This window comes from Syngnathus typhle, linkage group LG1, assembly GCF_033458585.1.
Source record: "Syngnathus typhle isolate RoL2023-S1 ecotype Sweden linkage group LG1, RoL_Styp_1.0, whole genome shotgun sequence".
Taxonomy (NCBI): Eukaryota; Metazoa; Chordata; class Actinopteri; order Syngnathiformes; family Syngnathidae; genus Syngnathus; species Syngnathus typhle.
The window spans coordinates 11269141-11288734 of NC_083738.1; the positions used below are offsets into that span (position 1 = coordinate 11269141).

Here is a 19594-nt window from a genome sequence, read left to right on the forward strand (position 1 = left end):
AAAAAATACCACAATATAACTGGGGGGAGTTTTTAGTCTTCGAATATCTCACTGAAAGTTTCTGCTAGTTCATTCAGCCTTTTCTCCTGCATCAGTTTACCATTTTAATCAAATCATCTAGTTTTAAAACATCTTACACTGTATTAGACAATAATAAAGCCACTTCTATTAGTTTTTGTTGAATTTATTTTGAATACGTTAAGTAAAAACTGCATAATCCCCCGAAATTTCCACCAAATTATGCCATGGTCCTGTTTACTATTTTTGACAGGTTTACAGCACGGGTCCTTTAAGAATATGCCTGTCAATCACGTGACGTGTTCAGGAAGTAACCCGTGATGTTTCTCTGCAAAACCAACTTTTGGCACTTCATTATTATTATTAGTGCAACAGAATTTATTTGAAATTAGAGGTGAAGCAAACTATTCTGTCGGTTGAGCATGAATTGACAAAATTAAATAGTCGAGTGAGGTGTTTTAAGGTCAGAATGCCGACATCTCTGCTGCTTTTCTCTTTAATATGCCTGCTCGCGCTTGGACAAGCCTCGCTACCACTGGTTATCACTACATGGAGCTTCAAAAATGCGACGGCTGCAGGTATTTCATATTTCTTTTATTTTTTGACTGCAGTCAAAACAGCAAACGCTCGAAAAGAACTGCGGTGAAGAGCTCCTTTCAACTAAGACTTAGACTACGACTAAGATTTAAGACTAAGTCTAGCCAACCGCTCTTTCGTTTTTAGTTTCGCCATTTTTCATGAATTACGGTAGAAAGCGCGTTGGGACGAGCGCGTGACACCTGGTTTTCAAAATCAAATAACGTTTTTTTTTTAATCAAAATATGTTGTCTCAGTATAATACAGTTCCAATTTATGTTTGATTTGGTAAGAGGCGTGTGTGCGTGTGGGTTAAGGGGCAGATATGTTATGCGCTATATCAGGGGTCATCAACACGGTGCCCGCGGGACTGTTCTAAAATTAGCTGAAATAGCGGCACTTGTCAGTGAACTGCATCTATTTATTTTACAGTCAAACCTCGGTTTTCGAACGGCCTGGTTCTCGAACAAATCGGAATTCGAACAAAAAAAATAAAAAAAAACCTTTGCTTCGGTTGTCGAACAAAATTCGGAGGTTGAACCTCCCGAGATGCGCCGGGAGAACCCGAGAAAACCCGACCGCGCGGCCCGGATGCCGACTGACTCCGTTGTTATTGTATTTTTGTTACTTTTAACCCCTAATCATGCCTCCAAAGAAAGCAAGTGGGAGCAGTAAAGCCATCCTAAAACACAAAGACGCTCTTAAAGCAACGCGACAGTGAGCGCCCGGCGCGCTGCGGTTGCGCGATCGGAACAAATTAAGCTCCCTGCGCACTGAGGTCCACTTAAATTTTGGAAAGTACATCACTACTTTAAAAATATTTTCTAAATTTTACCGACGGCTCTGTCACAATAATGTGACCAGTGCGGTGCAGTTGCGCGGTCGGCTATGCGATACTGTTGCGCGTTCGGCGGTGCGCTGCAGTTGCGTGATCGGACAAAATTAAGCTCCCTGCGCACTTAGGCCCACTTAAATTTTGGAAAGTACATCAGGACTTTAAAAATATTTTGTAAATTTCAGCGACGGCTCTGTCACAATAATGCGACCAGCGCGGTGCAGTTGCGCGGTGGGCGACACGCTCCGGTTGCGCGTTCGACGGTGCGCTGCAGTTGCGCGATCGGACTAATATGCGCAAATGAAAAAATGCTTAAAAAAGGCGGGGTTTTTTGTCTTGAAACGGATTAAGATTTTTTCCATTATTTGTAATGGGAAAAATAGATTCGTAAATCGAACGATTTGCTTCTCGAACCGCCTTCTGGAACGTATTGTGGTCAAAAACCAAGGTTTGACTGTATTTTTGCTATTCTTGTTAAAATCACACTTACACGTGAACTGGAAATGACATTAATACCACATGGTGAAAGCCAAATTGAGCAAATTGGCTATTTCAGAATTGTGTGTTAAACTGTTAGCCCTTTGCCTTAATCAGTACCCAGGAAGTAGCTCTCGGTTTAAGAAAGGTTGGTGACCCCTGCACTATAATATATATACACACACACACACGCACGCACCCACACACCTACACACACAGGCACGCACGCACACACTTACACACACACACGCGCGCACACACAAACATTCAAAGGACAGGGTGGGGGGAAAAAATAAGTGAACCCTAGAATTTAATGGATTTGGCTGCAATAACCTCAACCAAAGGTTTGCAGTAGTTGCAAAACAGATATGCACAACAATGGGCATAGTTTTTGTACCATTTTTAAAGGCAATACAGCACATTTCGTTCACAGGACTACTAATAAGTGCTTCACACAAGCAAAGGAGCGGGACCCAGATGCATTTGCAAATGCAACAGCTAAAAAATCAAAAGTAGATTACCAGAACAACTAAAATAATGTATATTGAGGAATTTTAAGCGCATTAACACTAAATGACAATGGAGGGAGCAAAGTGGGTTTTTTTTTTATAAACGACATTTTGTAGGATTTTTGAGAGTTGAGATTTGATCTCGACTCATAGCTGCTATGTTATCTGGTGATAATGTGAAACTTAAGCATCAGCGACTGCATTTGAAACTGAGTGGGACTCATAGTAACTGCCAACCCAGGGAGGGTCTGCCCTCGCTCCATTGGCTTGTGTGTCGGGGATGATGCACCAGAAAGTCGTAGATTGGAAGTGAAAACACTTTCGCATTTACTCGGAATTTTATCTGTCAAGGCGGCTTTCCGCCAGGTGCGCTCCACGTAGCTGCTCTGACAGATGAAATCTGGACAAGATGGGAGTTAACTGGAAAAAATCTCCCGCGTTTGAAAGATGGAAACTCTTTAATTTATCGGCTGTACATCATTTTTCCCCCGAGCCTCCTGAAGCTGATGGTGTGAAAGCGGGCAAATTGACTCACTGTGTGCTACTGGTATCTTATAGTAAGCGCAACTTGTCGGCCTTGGGATTTTGCTGTACTCTAAAGTTTCTGTTAAAACATCAGTGCAACACTGGGCATGGCGCAACAAGAAGCCCTACCCCCACACACGTGGACATAGGGAAACATAAAAAAATAATGACGACAGAAGATGTTTGCCACCGAGTTACATCATATCTTCTTGTGACAGCAATTTAGTATCTGAGGATGTGTGCCCGGTTGAAGGAGTGAATTTAAAGCTATAGCTTTTGAATCGCTTGGATACAAATTGTTGTGTTCTGTACTACCTGCCCAGCCATCAAGTGTGAGAGAACAAAAGTAAGAATAATTTTTGTGAGCACAAATTGTGTCTGTGATCAGGCACATTTTTAAGCTAAGAATTAATAAGAAAAAATACATATAATATTCTGGCAAAATAGTAGTTATATTACAAGAGTATTTATTCGTTGAGATTTGTGTTTGTATACAGTGGTCCCTTGAAAAACAAGTGATTTGACTTTAAACTTACGTTATGAGCACTATTTGGTGACAGGTGACTCAACTTCACAACAAATAGCAATTTAGTGGATAACATTATTATCAAGGAACAGATAGTTGAGCACAAATGGTGAAACAGCACATGTAGACAGATACTAGCACAATACTGTTCCTTTATACCAGTGGTCCCTAAGCACTGAGTTGCTCTAGGTCCGTTGGCCACATTAGGCCGTGCCGCACAATTGAACAAAAAAAATTACAGTACTTAGGGTTTATTTATTTGCAGAGGCTGTAAAATATCTCTATTACATCCGTCTATAACTGACTCTTGATACATTTCAAGCTGCCGTTGTAAATCCACATGCTTGCAAAATGAGTCAAATAAACAGACGTATTCGGAGAGGGTTTTTTTTTCTCTCTGAGCATTAAACATGAGCCTATGCCCAAGAAGAAAAAGAAAGGTGTACAGACAATACTAGAAGCTCCACTTGAAATATGGATTTACGATGACAGGTGATTTCCACTAACAATGACCAATATGCTGGCTTCAAAACTGATCCATGCAAAATGTAAGTGCCTTGAGAGTGTCATACTTGGTTGCAAGCTGCATCTCAGTCTTTGCACGTTTTCAGCAATTACATATCTTCAAACAATTGTAATGTATTGAGAAACAATTGTCTGGCTTCACTAGTAACTGAATCAAAGTGTTATGCGTTTGTGTTCCCTGTCCAGCGTGGGCGGTCCTACAGTCCGGTGGCTCAGTATTGGACGCTGTGGAGGCTGGGTGCAAGCGCTGTCAAAAGGAGCAATGCGACGGAAGTGTGGGCTACGGTGGGAGCCCAGACGAAAGCGGTGAAACTACGCTGGATGCCATGATTATGAATGGGTAAAAAAAGATATATGTATACTGTATATTTCAGAGAGTAAGGGGGCGAAAATTTTAACCGCGTCTGTATGAGTAGTAACACGATGGAGGTGGGCGCCGTGGCCGACCTGAGGAGGATCAAGAACGCCATCGGCGTTGCAAGAGCTGTGATGGAGCACACAAAGCACACTATGCTGGTGGGAGAATCAGGTATGACAATCAGAGTGGGAAATTTGCCACCTGAGACGCACTTCCAACTCCAATTTGCATAGAAAGCGATTTTCAATATGTACACAACCCATTTTAGAAAGTTTTAACGCTGTCTTGAAATCTTGATTTCTACCCGCTAACACTATATAGATTTCAAAACCTTAAAATTATTCCCTAACCCTAAATTGAAACCCTAAACAAGACTTCAAACCTTAATTGGGAACACTAACCCTCAAGTGAAATCTGAAACTGTAATTTAAAACCTTAACCCTATCTTGAAATCCTAATTTGAAAGCAGGATTAAAACATCATATCAAAAACCTGAATTTGACACCCTAATCCTAAATTGAGACCCAAACCTAAACTTGAAACCCTAATTCAAAACACTAATCTTGTATTGAAAGGATCATTTAAATGACTAACATGACTAAAAACAAATACAAAAAGCCTGTTTTGAAACCCTAACCCTGAATTTCACCTAAAACTTCAACTTGAAACACTGAACCCTGCTTGAAACCCAACCATAAAACACAAATTGGAAAACCCTTAGACTGGATTAAAAACATTATCAATTATTATCATAATTTGAATTAATTCATTTGAAATCCTAATTTGGAACCCTAACTCGGACTTGGCACCATCATCTGAACTTGTAACCATGACATGAAATCTTAATTTAAACCACATAGAGCCGGTGCCATATCCAGCTCGAAGTAAGCATGATGTTTGTGGTCAGTAACAATACACAGGGGAAGGTTGTAGCTTCTAAATCCAGTTGTTACTCAGAGAGCAAAGAAAACATCTTCTGGATGAAAGCAACTCGTTACAAGGCAGGACGGATGCATGCTTTCATGTTGCTTCCACCGCATTCTGACACTAATCACGTGTCAGCAGCAATGGAGACCCATCAGACCAGGCGATGTTTTTCCCTCTCTCTTTCAGCTGTCGGATGCGTCCATATTGTAGGTTCCGTGTAGTTAAAACAACAGCCAAGTCATCAGGTGTGATCTTCAATGTTATGCATATTTGAGAAATGCTCTCCTGCATGCGTATATTCCACTTCCAAGTCAGTCTGGACATTTCTTCTTTGACCTCCTGCCATCGTTAAGGCATTTTCTCCAGGAGAACTGCCACTAACGAGATATTTTCTATTTGGTTTGTGTCCCCCTAAGACAATTTAACTCTGTGAAGCCTCAGTTATGTGTCGGGGAAAATCCCACCAGTGTCGCAGATATTCCCCACGACAACCAATCACTCCAATAACATTACAGCACTCGATTTAAATTGGAGCATATTGTCACGGCCATCTTTGCTTGCCAATGGAGTGACTGATTAGGTGTCGTATTTTCTCGGATAATGGGAGTGCATACCATTAGTTGAAATGAATAGCGACAGTAATCATTTCAGTCATGACGTGCCCTTGTATAAACCGTAAAATGGTATGAAATTCTTCCGTATGTTCCGAATGGGGTAAAAAGTATTGCCGTCTGGTGGGAAACTCAAAAAGCAGTACTGGGGTTCTCCAAGTTAGAATGCGTCGTAGTCTTTAACTAATATAAGGTCATAAATATAGTAAATATTGGAAAAACACGAAGCCAACAGTGTAACACAACTGAATGATGACAGAAGTACTATTTAACAATCCATAGACTAAGCTGAATAATTCTATTACAAAAAAGGACTCAATTAAAGACCACTACCTCAAAGCTTCATCTTTCCGTGGACCAACGTTACTGTAGCCGCATGAACCATTTTGTGAAGAAGTCGGTTGGTGTGTTAGCGGCGAGTCTGGAAAAAGGAAAAAGACAAATTGGCTAAAGTTTGGGATTGTTTCACTAAAATTGTAATGTGTACCACAACAGCACGTGTAATGAATCGGTGTAGCCTAAAAAAGCAAACACACTAACAGATTAGTAAGTTAACAGCCAGATAACTTTACAGCCGCCGGTAACGCCGACGTTGGTTTTGAATTGAATGTTGGACAAACTTGAAAGCCAGTAGTCCGCATGGACATTTTTAAGGATTGCATGATTTGATGTTAACATAAAGGTGGGATCAAAATGGCATGAACAAATATGAATCGCCCCCCTAGCAAATTTGACTGATTTGGATTCAACATAGGCAAAATTGACCTGAAAATAAAACAAAAAGTGAACGACACAAAATGGGCAGAGGCTCTCATAAGCGTTCATTATCCTACATTTTGTGATTAAATTGGCGTTCGAAGCCACCCTGGGTGAAATTTATTCCTAAACTAATTTAAAGCAACCTGAAGGCATCTATTGAGTGCTCCGGTTTCATCCGACGCATGGTAACGCTTGTTGGATGGACCGTGTCTGGCTCCTCAGTTGCGATTACATTTTGCTACGAGAGCAAATTAGGGCTGTAAAATTGGCTCTTGTGTCAACAAATTCTAAGAAGGCCATACGTCAACTTTTTTTGCAGCGACGGTGTTCGCAGAAAACATGGGCTTCATCGCTGAGGACCTGACCACCGTCAAGTCGCTGGATATTTTTACGCAGTGGCTGAAGGGCAACTGCCAACCTAATTACCGAAAGGTAAGTGTGCCAGTATGTCATTCAGTGTTTGCTCCGGGCATGCTGCTACAAAAGGATATTGAGCAGCGAACTCGACTGGCATGCTAATAATTATGTTATTTGTGGGAAGAAATAGGCTTGTTAGGGTTAGAAGGTTTTTGTTTCATTGGTTGAGATATATATATATATATATATATATATATATATATATATATATATATATATATATATATATATATATATATATATATATATGTTATTTGTGTGCGTGTACTGTTTGTAGTGAGTTTTGATATAGTATATATATCTTTTTTGTTTTGCTTTTTTAGCAAATTAGCTTTGCGAAGGGACAATGTTTCTTTCTTAAAGGAGCTAAGATTAATTATAGGCATATATGATTTTATATTATCATTGGCACAAGGCTGATCTCGTTTCTGATGAAATGTGAAATATTTCGGTGGCTATTTTTCTTATCTACCTAACTTATTCTAGGGCCTTTTTAAGTACACATATATGTATTCAGTAAGTCACATTCTTTACTATTAAAAAAAAACTAAAAAATGAATGTATATAAATAATTCAGAGCCTGTTTTTTCCTCAGAATGTTTTTCCCAACCCATCCAAATCGTGTCCTCCCTACAAACCCCAAGTGCAGCTGCGATCAAAAAAGCACCTCCCTACTAGTATTCGCTCCCACGACACCATAGGTGGGTTTTTATGGATTTGCATGAGCTGGATGATCATTTCAATTTAGTAATGTACAATTGTTTTGTTTTTTTTAACCAGGTATAATCGCGTTTGATCAATACGGCCACGTGGCAGCAGGGACGTCCACGAATGGGCTCACTCATAAAGTCCCAGGGTAGGACTTGGTGAATTATTGTGACTTCAGTGGCAAATACACTACATGTCCAGGCATTTTGTATCCCAACACACAGTCGAGTTGGAGACTCTCCTATAGTGGGTGCGGGAGCATACGCTGACAGCTTGGCAGGAGCTGCCGCCGCTACTGGAGATGGGGACCTCATGATGCGCTTTCTGCCCAGGTAGCTCCTCTGTGCTTTTATGCTTCTAGTATAGCAGTAACATTTGTGTTTAGTTCAAGTTCCTATGATTTCACTTTTTTCCATGATTTTTCTTTCCCGGGAGTTTGCACGTTCTTCCCATGCTTGCGTGGGTTTCTTCTGGGTGCTCTGGTTTCCTCTCACGTCCCACAATTATACGTGGTAGGCCAATAGAGCACTCCAAATTGACCATAGGTGTGAGTGCGGATGATTGTTCGTCTCTGTGTGGCCTGCAATTGGCTGGCAAGCAGTTCACGGTGTCCCCTGCCTGCTGCCCGAAGTCAGCTTAGATAGGCTCGAGCACACCCGCGACCCTCGGGAACAAGAATTGATTTGGCAGATGGATGGATGGGTTTTTTTTTTCCTCTCAAGATTGTGGCTTTTAAGTTCAAGAAAGAAAAAAAAAAAGGAACATCTTTATTTGAAAATGCATTTTTGTAAGCTTTCCAATGTTGCTGTGCAAGCATAACTATCCAAAAGTAGTCAGGTTATGAATACTATTTCTTTTAGTATTACAAATTTTGTTGGGGGGATACAGTGGATTCACGTACATTAGTTTTGTTCAAAAATACATTTATTGTAAGATTAGAACATTGTGTACAAGAAAACAACTTAATTCCCATAAGATTGACTTTTTTACTTGAGGAAAAAATACAAATTATTTTCTCAAGATGACAGCTTTTTTTTCTTAAGAAAATACAGCTTTATTCTCAAAACGTTACTATTTGCAGAAAACTTTGACTACTACTACTAATAATACATTTTATTTGTAAGGCGCCTTTCAAGGCACTCAAGGTCTACTGTGTTTCTTATCTGCGACTATCTTAAAAGATCCCGTTTTCGTCATATTACCTTTTTCTTGTAGACGTTTTTGAAGAACTTTTCATGTAACATTGTGACTTTTTCTCAAAACTGCAGTTTTCTTCTTGAAATTGCAGAAAACTGACCTAGGAGTACATTATTTTGTCCTGTGAGGAGTGTAGAGTGTTCCGCCTTGAGGGACAGCGATGCACCCCAAGCTTACTGAGACAGCCCGCTTAGTGGCCATGACAAGCGCTCATTAGTTGGCCTGACGCCTGTCCAATTCCACACTGCCGACAGTTACTTGGCGGTAGAGCTGATGAGGGCCGGGACGGATCCCTCGGCAGCCTGCAAGATGGCCATTTCCAGGATTAAGAGGCATTATGCTGACTTTTTTGGGGCGATCATCTGTGCTAACGCAACAGGCAATTATGGTGAGTGTTTGGATTGACTTACACACAAGGATGTCACTAAATGTGCCAGAATGCCAAACGTGATTATTACTTACCTGAGAGACAATATTCAGCAAATTGTTGGCTTTAAAAGTAGAACTAATATAAGATTGGTTACATTTTCAAGATAAGTGAGCGATGGAAAATGTACTTCATAATGCCAGCTGTGTTGAAGGGAACTTGAGGAACGTGTTTGACTGAGGCAAAATATAAAAACAGGGTTTTAGAGCCTACAGTGTTAACTGTTCTGTTGGTAAAATAAGCACAAGTACCTAGGGTGATGCATAAACATTGTAATTTAGTCTGATCATGACATACTGACGATCTCATTTGTTCATCAGCCACAACGTATCTACCATAACACTGTGGCTGATGAACAAGTCATATTATTGTTGAAAACCTGCAGCTATTTTTAAGTCGACTTTGTTGGGCATATCCAGAGTCCAAAACTTGATTCTGAATTACATGAAAGCCTTAAAATGAAATACTACATATATTACAATTTGAAGCCAAGAGTACATAAAACATGAAAATGTGCCTCAGAACTGTTTCAAATGTGAATAGCAGAAAGACAGAAACCCAGAGGCTACAAAGATAACTTTTCCATCACTCACCAAAACATCCAACAAAAATCCATATGAAACATCCCCAGAGGAATCATTAAGTACGTGTGAATGTAATTGACAACCCAATAGTTCAGCTGTTTAAGGGACCGGCACAAAAAAGATGTTGAGCAAGATTACTTGTTTTTTTTATTCCCTAACAACAAACCAATGATTTGCTTTTGCTCTTTTTAAAAAGGTGCAGCTTGTAACAAGGTGCCAGGCTTATTGAAGTTTCACTACATGGTGTCTGACAGCGAGTCAGATGTACCACTTATAAAGTCGGTGGACTGTTTTTAATTTTTTATTTTTTTTAACCCAAAGGTTTGAAGAGAAATTGTCAACAATAAAGTAACAATTGTGACGAAAGGCTTTGTTTGGTGACTTTAATAAATATATAAAATCTTTACTATAACACATTATAGAGAAGAAAAGTAAATACACATTTATGCGTTAGATACAATATCATCCTTTTTGAAAGTATGGTACTTTAATGTGTTTCTTTGTCATGAATTAGACATAATTTAGCCCTAAATTAATGCTAACACCCTGGCAGGATAGAAAGGCCAGGTCCGCCCTCTGCCCACTGAAAATAATCGCACTGTTTACCCTTCTGGAAGCCGCAGGTGTAGAAGTCGCGGCCGTTGTTGGGTCCCAGCTTGAGCACAGTTCTCACAACGCATCGCTTGCCGTGGTGACAGAAGGGAAAATGCAAGTCAGCCCACTGGAAAAACAAAACACAAACATGCGGAATTGTGATGTTGCAATTTTAAAAAAAAAGTGTGGGGGGAGCTTATTTGGTATAAAAAATAAATAAAAAACAGATTTATTCAAGAAAAACATCTAGAAGAGCCCCCTCCCAAATAGATAATAGAACTAATACTAATCCTTAGTGTCAGCAAAATGTGCAGACACAAGGAGTGTGACTTCTCACCTGAAAGAAGTTGCATTTTGCCTCGCGGGGAAGTGTGCAGGCGTAAAACCGTCGTCCTTTATTGTCACCGTCCTTGTGGACCACTCGCAGGAGAGCTGGGCGACCGTGGGATGCACACAAAGGTGGGGTGCTGGGGCTGGAGGGGCTGCGCTCCATTCCTGCAGTTGTGTGCGCACTAATAGAAGAGAGAAAACAGCTATAAAATAAAATACTTTTTTTTGCAGGATGGAGTCTTTTTACTCAATAGTGATTTTATTCTTTCAAAATGGTAGTGTTTTCTCCAGAAAAAAAAAAGCTTTATTTCTCAGAGATTGACGGCTTTTTCGCAAAATACAGTTGAGCCCCAGATAGTCATGGATCCCCCCCCTTCCCCGTATCCATCTAATATTTTTAAATATTCTTTAGAATTTTTCAGGCAAGCCAAAACAAATGTGTGGAATTTTGGTGGTATATTCCTGCTTTTTAAAGATGTTTTTTTAATTCCAGCGCAATTATAATCATCAATTATTTACATACTTTTGCTATTTGCAGGCCAGCATGGTCCTTACCCCCGCAAATACCAAGTGGTCACTGTATATTATTTTTTTCTTGTAACCGTGAGTTTTTTAAGTTAAACTATTTTCCTGAAATGGCACTTTCCTCTTGGAAAAGCAAATTACTCTCATATATGTAATTACAACTTTGATTTAAGATTATGCTTTTGTTCTTGTGAGATGCCATGTTTTTTTTAAAAAAATAAAACACTATTCTCGCAGTACTATGACAATTCTAATAAGTTCAAAATTACCAAAATGAGGATAAATGGTACAGAGAAAAAAAAATCCAATTTTATTCTCTTAATATTGTGACTTTGATGCACATGTGATGCAAGTGAGGGGATCCGGCGGGACCGTGATGTGTTGTTAGTGTTGGGTGTGCACTAAAGGAGGAGATGAAACTTGTCTCGTTAGAGTGGGAATAACCTGAAAATAAAAGTTGAGTACCCTCGGACTTGGGAAGCTTTTATTATTGTTATTCATGAGCGAGTCACTCACCCCAACTTGTTAGAGGGACTGCCATCAATTCTCATTTTCTTGCACGGCCGACTGGATGAGGCCGGCATTTCCCCATGAGACAGATCAGGCACCTCACTTAAATCAGAGAAAAGCAGGGTGGACGTCCCGAAAGCAGAGCGCCAGTTCAGTTTGCGCTCCTCTCGGGGTTTTGTGAAGGCAGTACAGGCGTACCGCACCAGATCGGTGGAGCAGGGCGCAGGGGCGTCCTCTCTGTGGACTGCAGAGGAAGCGAGAGACATTTCATATTTATTCTGAAGCGCCACTCAAAATATAGCTTGTTAAATGCACAGATTTATGACAAACAATATTAGACCACATTGTCATGTCCAGCAGTCTCACAACTTTTCCCTTTGGGCCATTTCAAAGCCTCCAAACTTGAAACATGAAATGCTAGCAAAATATAATATCATTATAGTGATCAAAATGATCACTGTTAAATTCAACACGAGTGTGATACTGCTAAAGCCAATGTATATACAGTGCATCAAGTCATGTAAAACAAAAGGTGAAATTAAATTGAAATAAGTGTGGAATATGTACTTGCCGAAATAAATCAAATTAAAAAAAAAAAAAAAAAGATTTATTACACAAACTAACAAGACTTTTACCCGGAGCTCTGGGAGTGAGGCAGGCATCGCAGCTTTTGGCGGCGGGCCGGTTCAGGAGTGTGCACAGGTGACATGTCCAGTCCTCTTCCTCCCTCTTTGCCACATTCTCATTGGCTGCTCCCCCGCTGCTTGCCCAGCTAATCAGGGTGTTTCTGACAGGAAGTTGACTGCGAACATGAGACCTTAAAATAAAACTTTGCCATTTAAAAAAACAACAGTTTTACTTTACTGTACTTATTTCTTGTATATACTAGTTAATAAGACAGAAATATCAGTAATAATTTCAAGAAAAACTAGAATAATACAAATGGTTTCTTTTCACTTAATAGGAAACACAAATGTAAGGAATGGAATATTATTTCACATACAGTATGTTATGTACTGATTTGACTGTATTGATGAATATTTTTGAAATCGGAAGTCAAGAATCATAGTGGGAACGTAATTTCGATCTCTTTGTGTGTCTTGACATGTGAAGAAATTGACAATAAAGCAGACTTTGTCTTTGACCTTTTGAGTTTCTTGAAATATTCAAGTTACTGTCATAACGGGGTTTGTAAACTTATCATTATTTAGTACATGAGACCATTTGAAATGTTGGTATAGAGCTTAGCAAGCATCATAGGCATGCTTGATTTGTTTTCACGCGCCACATAAAATTTTGTAAATATACTACCACAGCAATATTGAAAAATACTGCAAAATGGAAAAAAAGTACCAACCCAAGCCACCACCCAGAAAATGATACACAAACTGCAGGAGGAAGCCAACTAAACATTTACACTTGTAACAGCTGGCGAGGCAACACCAGTAGCAGGCGGCGTGCATTTAAATGTAAGTGCCGCAACATGAAGCTCCTCTATGTTTGACAAGAAGGCCGCCAATCATGATGAGGATGGACGGAGAGATGGATGAAGGATAGAGTCGTGCTGATGGCTGCTGACAGCAAACTTCCCTCGCAGATTGATCTGTCAGCTGTGTAATGTGTTTGAAGGGCTTTCGGCGGGGAGCCCTCGCTAAGCCTCGCACAAACACCAGCCAGGAGGTGTTGAGCCCAAGCGTTGTCTGGCAAACATACACTGAACACGCACATTGGTGGCGCCGAAAACACTTTCCTGCTCCCCGCCAAGCCCATCTGCTTGCAAAAGATGGCTTCTCAGAGCTAAAACCTTCTATCCGAAAAGCTTTGTTGAAGACAGAAAAATGGTTCCATAGCTGACTTAAGTAGTATTTTAACTATGTGTAGTTATAAAACACAAGCTTCTAACTATCCTGTTGTTTTGTGGCAAGAATGAAAAAAACAAAACAAATAATCAACTACCCAAGTGGATTAATTTTGAGCCAACTGTATCTTTCAAAGGAAGCTCTTTGAACGTGGAAGGTAGTTTACCACCAAAACGCAACTCTGAGGCGAAACAAATTATTCCAAGAAAACCATTATTTAAGCAAACCAATTAAAATCCCACATTGACCGGTCACTTCATTCGGGACCCAAACAACAATGTTTAGTTCCCACCTGATGTAGATGCTGGTGGTGTCACACTTTTGACAGCGCTCGCAGAAGTACGTCATCCTGGCGTTGTCACCGAGACGACAGACGGTGACAGCGCCAGAGCAGCGGCCGCAACGTGGACGTTTGTATACTTTGTAGTGTGTGCTCAGCGCAGAGCCAGACTTGCGACACTGGCAGAGACAAAGAGGAGAGGGTAGTGTGTAAAAATGCCAGATGACGTCATCAGCATGTTCAAGTTATATAGACAGCATATTGACTAAATCATCAATTGCAAACAAGCTATCTACAGGTTACAGAAATTGTCAGCTTACCCAAAAAGGGCTATAAAAAATGTTCTAAAGAATGTGGCATGTTTATTTTTAAACTGTAAGATATGTTCATCATAAATCTGGGGTTTAGGATTAGAACTCCAGTCTAACTTTTAGGTGGAAAAAACTGCCAGAAATACAAAAGATAGACAAAAAATACTAGCTAAAATACACACATCTGAGGTATTTGTAAATACATGAGAAAAATAGTAAATGTGTTTTTTTAATTTAAAAAAAAAAAAAAAAAAAAAACTACATATTCACCAAAAAGCAAAGATACATGTAAATGTTTCTTTGATATTTTTTTATGCGGAAACAAACATGGGTTGTAGACAGAATACACAAAGATGACATATATAATGAATTATTTTATCCATTATATGTCATCCTATGCTCAAATTTGTATAAAATATTACGAAATACGCAAAAAACAAAAGTATAAAATATTTTAAAGTAAAAAATGTGATTTAAAAAAAATACACCAAAAATGTAACACTAGCAGGGAGTGTCATCTCACCTTGTAAAAGAGAAGAGTGAAATCACGCGTCATCTTTACCACATGGTGAAGCTGCTCGTCCGACAGCTGCTCCACCTGAGAAAGGCACAACCCCAGTGAGTTATTACTATGTGTAACACAGGCATGTCCAAAGATCGGCCCGCGGGCCAAATGAGATCACTGTACAGTAGGGGTGTAACGATTCATCGATACACATCGATGAATCGATATAATGCTCTACGATTTATTGGCATCGATGCTAAATGTAAACATCGATTTATATCGCCGTGTTTGACCTCGGACATTAGACGCGACTTTATTTTGAAATCCAGTTCATTGTTGCTTGCTTCCTCTTTCCGGGAGCGCACTGCGCGTGTTGTGTTGTGAGCAGAGCACGCACGTGAAAGGGGAGTCGACAACTAGTACGCGACTCCTGGGCTGGTGCTATGGCTAGTGTCCAAAAAGACGAGGAAATTTGCTCCCCTTTAGGCTTCAAATCATTTGTTTGGAAGCACTTTGGATTCCAAAGAAAAAATGGCTCAACGGGCAAGACACGTGCAGTTTATAAATCCTGCCATGCGGTGATCAAATATTCAGGGAGCACAAATCTCGCCGCACATTTAAAGAAAAAACACGACATCAAAGTTCAGTGTTAAAATAAGCACTTTGTATACTACAATACTCTTGTAATTTCCTAAATAGAGTTTGCAGTACCTTGTTGATTTTGCGTATGAATTGTTATAAATCAGGATATAGTTCTATATTTTTTATTTAAAAAAAAAAAACCTCGATCGTAGAGCACTATATCGCGATGTATCGTGAATGAATCACAGCAGGCTTTAAGATATCGGCAAATATCGTATCGTGGTTCTTTATATCGATATGATATCGTATCGTGACAAAACCCGCGATTTACACCCCTACTGTACAGTATTCTACATTTTCCAGGTTTTTTAATACGACATTTCTAAATAATATTTATATTTGAAATCATATCAAATCTCCAAATGATTCAGTTTCTCCAGCAGCATTGCGTTACTTTCTGTGTCTTAGCCCCCCCCCCCCACACACACACACACACTGAAACACATCACTCGATAAAATACCAGAAAGTTACAAAGAGTCTCTGTTTGTCTCACTTCCCAAACCACCATACTCGGCTGCGCACCATCCATCATCCATACCTTCACGGCCGGGTGTAGGCCCGCATCGAAAAGAGCCTCGTTTTTAATGATGTTCCCCACTCCCGGCATGACGGCCTGGTCCAGGAGGACGTCACAGAGCATCCTGCTGCCGTGGCGTCTCACCGCCTCGGCCGAGCGTGAGGGGATGAACACGGGGGAGCACACGTCCAGGGACTGAAGGGCTTGCACACGCTTCTCGCAGTCACCACTCAACCTGTGATAACACAAACATTCCACATACACTTGAACACAAGCACACGCGCGTACTTACACTGAGTTTAAATCACTTGGTGCACACTCACTGGACGGGGTTTGCTACCCAAGGTGAACTCATGGAACCTCAATCCAGTCTGATATTGGGCTTACCTCAATTCCACCGTACTGTCAAAGAAGCACACTTTGTCGTTGTCCAGGTGGATTTCGAGCACAGGGACGAAGCCGCTGCCAACACTATGTTTCTTCTGAGCGCCGTTGATTCGCATTGAGCCGTTCATGCCAAAGTGGACTCTAATAGAGGATTCAGTTTTAGTGAAGAGTATGAAAGCAAATATTTAACAAGTGATATAAGCAGGGAAACGGCTTTTGCAGAGTCACCATGGCAGAGTGTCAATCAAAGGTGAGCATTATTTTCTTTGTGGAGGCAGGTTTCTTTTGATAAAGCTCTTATATTGGGTTTTATTAGATCAGGGGAGGTCCAGCTCTGGTCCTCAAGCTCCCCATTAAAGTATAATATAATATAAAATATAACTCTCAGTTAAAAAAAAAAAAAAAGGTGGGTGTAGATTATCTGTGTTCAGTCAAAAAAAAAACAAAAAAAAAAACAAAAAAAAAAACACCTTTCATTTTGGAAACCAATGTTTAAAAAAAAAAAAACGGTTGCTTATTTTCTGACATCATGGACCAGACCACCAGTAAGTGAAACATAATTCATTTGTTTGTGCTGACTGCACTGTCCCTTCAAAATATTGGCATCTGTTTTTGAATAAACTGATATAAATTAGTTATTTTTATCCAATTCATCCACTTTTTTCTCAGTTTCCATCTAGATAAGTTCAGTGCTTGAGACGTGCAGTCCGCATGTCTACATATGATTGTTTTATGAAACATTGAAGTAATAAACCCACCGATTTATTTGCATTGTTGTTGTAATCAGACATGACTTACAGTACAAACTTGTTTGGTAGAAAATTGAGGCGCTGTCATAGTGAATGCTTAAAAGACTGCAAATCAAAGTGTTTAGTAAGTAAAAAAACTTCCATATGAATTAATTTACCTTTATTTTAACATAATACTAACCTATGAAACCAAAACAATTAGATACAATAAATCAGATACTTTTTATTTAAATACAAGTTAATTTTATTGGTTCTGTTTGGTAAAAAAACAACAACCATCATTTCAACTAATTGCATCATAAACAGCAATAAGAAAACAAGATTTTTTTAACTCTAAACTGCAATATTTTGTTGTTGTCCGTTGCTCTTGCTTTCCTCAATGCGTGGATTTTTATACATGGGTTTGTATTCTATAAAAGATATGTTTAAAGACCTGACTGACGTGTCCAAGGTCCATGAGATGAGCAAGACGATCACTTGATTATTTGACTGTTAAATTTACATAATAGAAAAACGACACCTTCGCACTGTTTGTCACTGTGTTACAGTGGCACTTTGGACACGAATGATTAGAACCACTGCCTAATCACATTCATTTAATTAACGTCATACCTCAACGCGTTAGTGCCAAAATACAAGAAGAGCTCCTTCCCCAAGGTGTCGACGCCGGTGTACTGACACCCTTTGAGTCTTTGGATGGCGTGGTTTATTTCCTGCTTGAATCCCTGCAAACACACGAACGTCACTACGGACTGTACACGACAGAGAAGTTATGGTCGATTTTTACCATACCTTCGCTGTGAACATGCTGCCTCGCATCTCTTTGACTCTTTGTCCTTTCTGTACCCTCGCGTTTATCCTCTCGCCGTTTAATGTACATCCAGGACCTTCCACCATCTTTTTTTCACGAATGAAATGCTAATTGTTAGCAAGTACTATGAGACTTGCGATATTATCTTCCCCGCCACTTATTCAAACTGGTGCATGCGTAGTAGTTTTTGTCTTTTTCTTTTTTGGTGTTTAATGGCGGGTGGCTACCAGCTTTCACTGAGCATTACCGCCACCATCTGGACTGGAGTGTGGTGCAAACCGATCCCTCCCTGAAAGACTAACCAACTACGTAATCAATTATACAAATAAATACATAAAGTCCAGGGGGTATTCCAGAAAGCAGGTTCAACATATTCTGAGACTACCCCTGAACTTTGAGTTGACTTACTCTGAGATAGGAGACTCTGAGTATCCGGTTCCAGAACATCCACCTGCATGCACCTTGCTTTGATTTTAATTTCATTGTTTTAAATGGACTTAAGCTATTAAACACACTCAGTATTAATTTAAACTAAAATATGAATACAGTGGCTACTTCAAATAATTTAAACCACAAACAAAATATTGTTTTCCAATGTCTTCTCAGTGAACTCTATATTTCGTGCATTAACACTTTACACAAACAAATTTATATTTTATACCTATTTAATTTAAAATATGATGCTGTAGCCTACACCAACACTTATTAAAATACTAAAACATTGCTCAGCCAACAGAAAGGCAGAGGCCCGAAAAACGGGTGGAGGGCCGCCACCACCACCACCTCTGACAGAGGTTGAGGAGCTGGCCCTCGTCCTAAAGAGGCTGATGTTTCCCAGTTATCGGTTCAGGAGTTCTACAGGGTGCACCTCATGACAACAATTAAAAATAACAAAAAAGAAAGGGTGTACCTGGATCGGCAGATTGCTAAAACAAACCTGGAAATTCTATTACTGAAACGCCGGTTGAGGTGGGTGCATTGCCATGGTGAATATATAGTCAAATATATTTATGGTTGGAACTATATTACAAATCCTGACTGTTGCTTTTGTACTCTTAGGGAATAAAGAAGAACCACATCACATGTGCATGCGCTTTTATTTTTTAAATCCAAAATTCTTTTGTGCGATTAGGTTCGTCCTGCACATCAGAAAGGATGAGATGCTCATTCTCAAAGTCATTTATTTGTATGGCAGGGTGCTGCTCTCCTCTAATAATTCCAATATTATGGAGAACAACATATGTCACAATGATGTCATATGCCCTCTCATGGGTGAGCCTGACCTTATGCAGGCACTGGAACTGGGACTTGTGTATGCCTATACGTGTATAGTTTGAAACACTGATCCTAGTTTGAAACCCGACTTTGAATCCCTAACACTATTTAGAAACCCTACTTTGAGACCCTAACCCATGTTTGAAAACCCTAACCCATGTTTGAAACCCTAATCCTAGTTTGAAACCTTACCTAGAAACCCTCATTTAAAACCCTACTTCAAAACCCTAACCCTACTTTGAAACCATAACCCTCCGTCGAAAAACTAACCCTCGTTTGAAACCCTGACCCAAATTTGAAATCCTACTTTGAAACCCGA

General features: G+C 39.8%; 2 protein-coding genes across 5 annotated transcripts; one reads left to right on the forward strand and one right to left on the reverse strand.

Annotated features, from left to right (window-relative positions):
* Window positions 1-305: 305 nt before the first annotated feature.
* aga (aspartylglucosaminidase) lies at window positions 306-10345 on the forward strand. Of its 2 annotated transcripts, none has more exons than XM_061275323.1 (9): window positions 306-596; window positions 4178-4331; window positions 4408-4520; window positions 6966-7078; window positions 7659-7764; window positions 7844-7919; window positions 7996-8103; window positions 9223-9356; window positions 10176-10345. In XM_061275323.1, the coding sequence occupies exons 1-9, from the start codon at window positions 488-490 to the stop codon at window positions 10274-10276; spliced, it is 1014 nt and encodes a 337-aa protein (XP_061131307.1). In that variant the 5' UTR covers window positions 306-487; the 3' UTR covers window positions 10277-10345. The 2 variants fall into 2 exon arrangements, with proteins under 2 accessions (XP_061131307.1, XP_061131314.1); XM_061275330.1 differs by having other exon boundaries at window positions 10182-10345.
* On the reverse strand, window positions 4514-18326 carry neil3 (nei-like DNA glycosylase 3). 3 transcript variants are annotated; one of them, XM_061275294.1, is made up of 11 exons: window positions 17982-18326; window positions 17802-17914; window positions 16441-16581; window positions 16075-16288; window positions 14912-14986; window positions 14090-14256; window positions 12574-12755; window positions 11945-12182; window positions 10911-11085; window positions 10586-10700; window positions 4514-6308 (listed from the first exon to the last, which is right to left on the reverse strand). In XM_061275294.1, exons 1-11 carry the CDS (start codon window positions 18084-18086, stop codon window positions 6217-6219), a joined length of 1617 nt encoding a protein of 538 aa, XP_061131278.1. In that variant the 5' UTR covers window positions 18087-18326; the 3' UTR covers window positions 4514-6216. The 3 variants fall into 3 exon arrangements, with proteins under 3 accessions (XP_061131278.1, XP_061131287.1, XP_061131295.1); XM_061275303.1 differs by lacking the exon at window positions 4514-6308 and having other exon boundaries at window positions 9002-10700; window positions 17982-18322; XM_061275311.1 differs by lacking the exon at window positions 4514-6308 and having other exon boundaries at window positions 9002-10700; window positions 12574-12740; window positions 17982-18315.
* Window positions 18327-19594: the final 1268 nt, after the last annotated feature.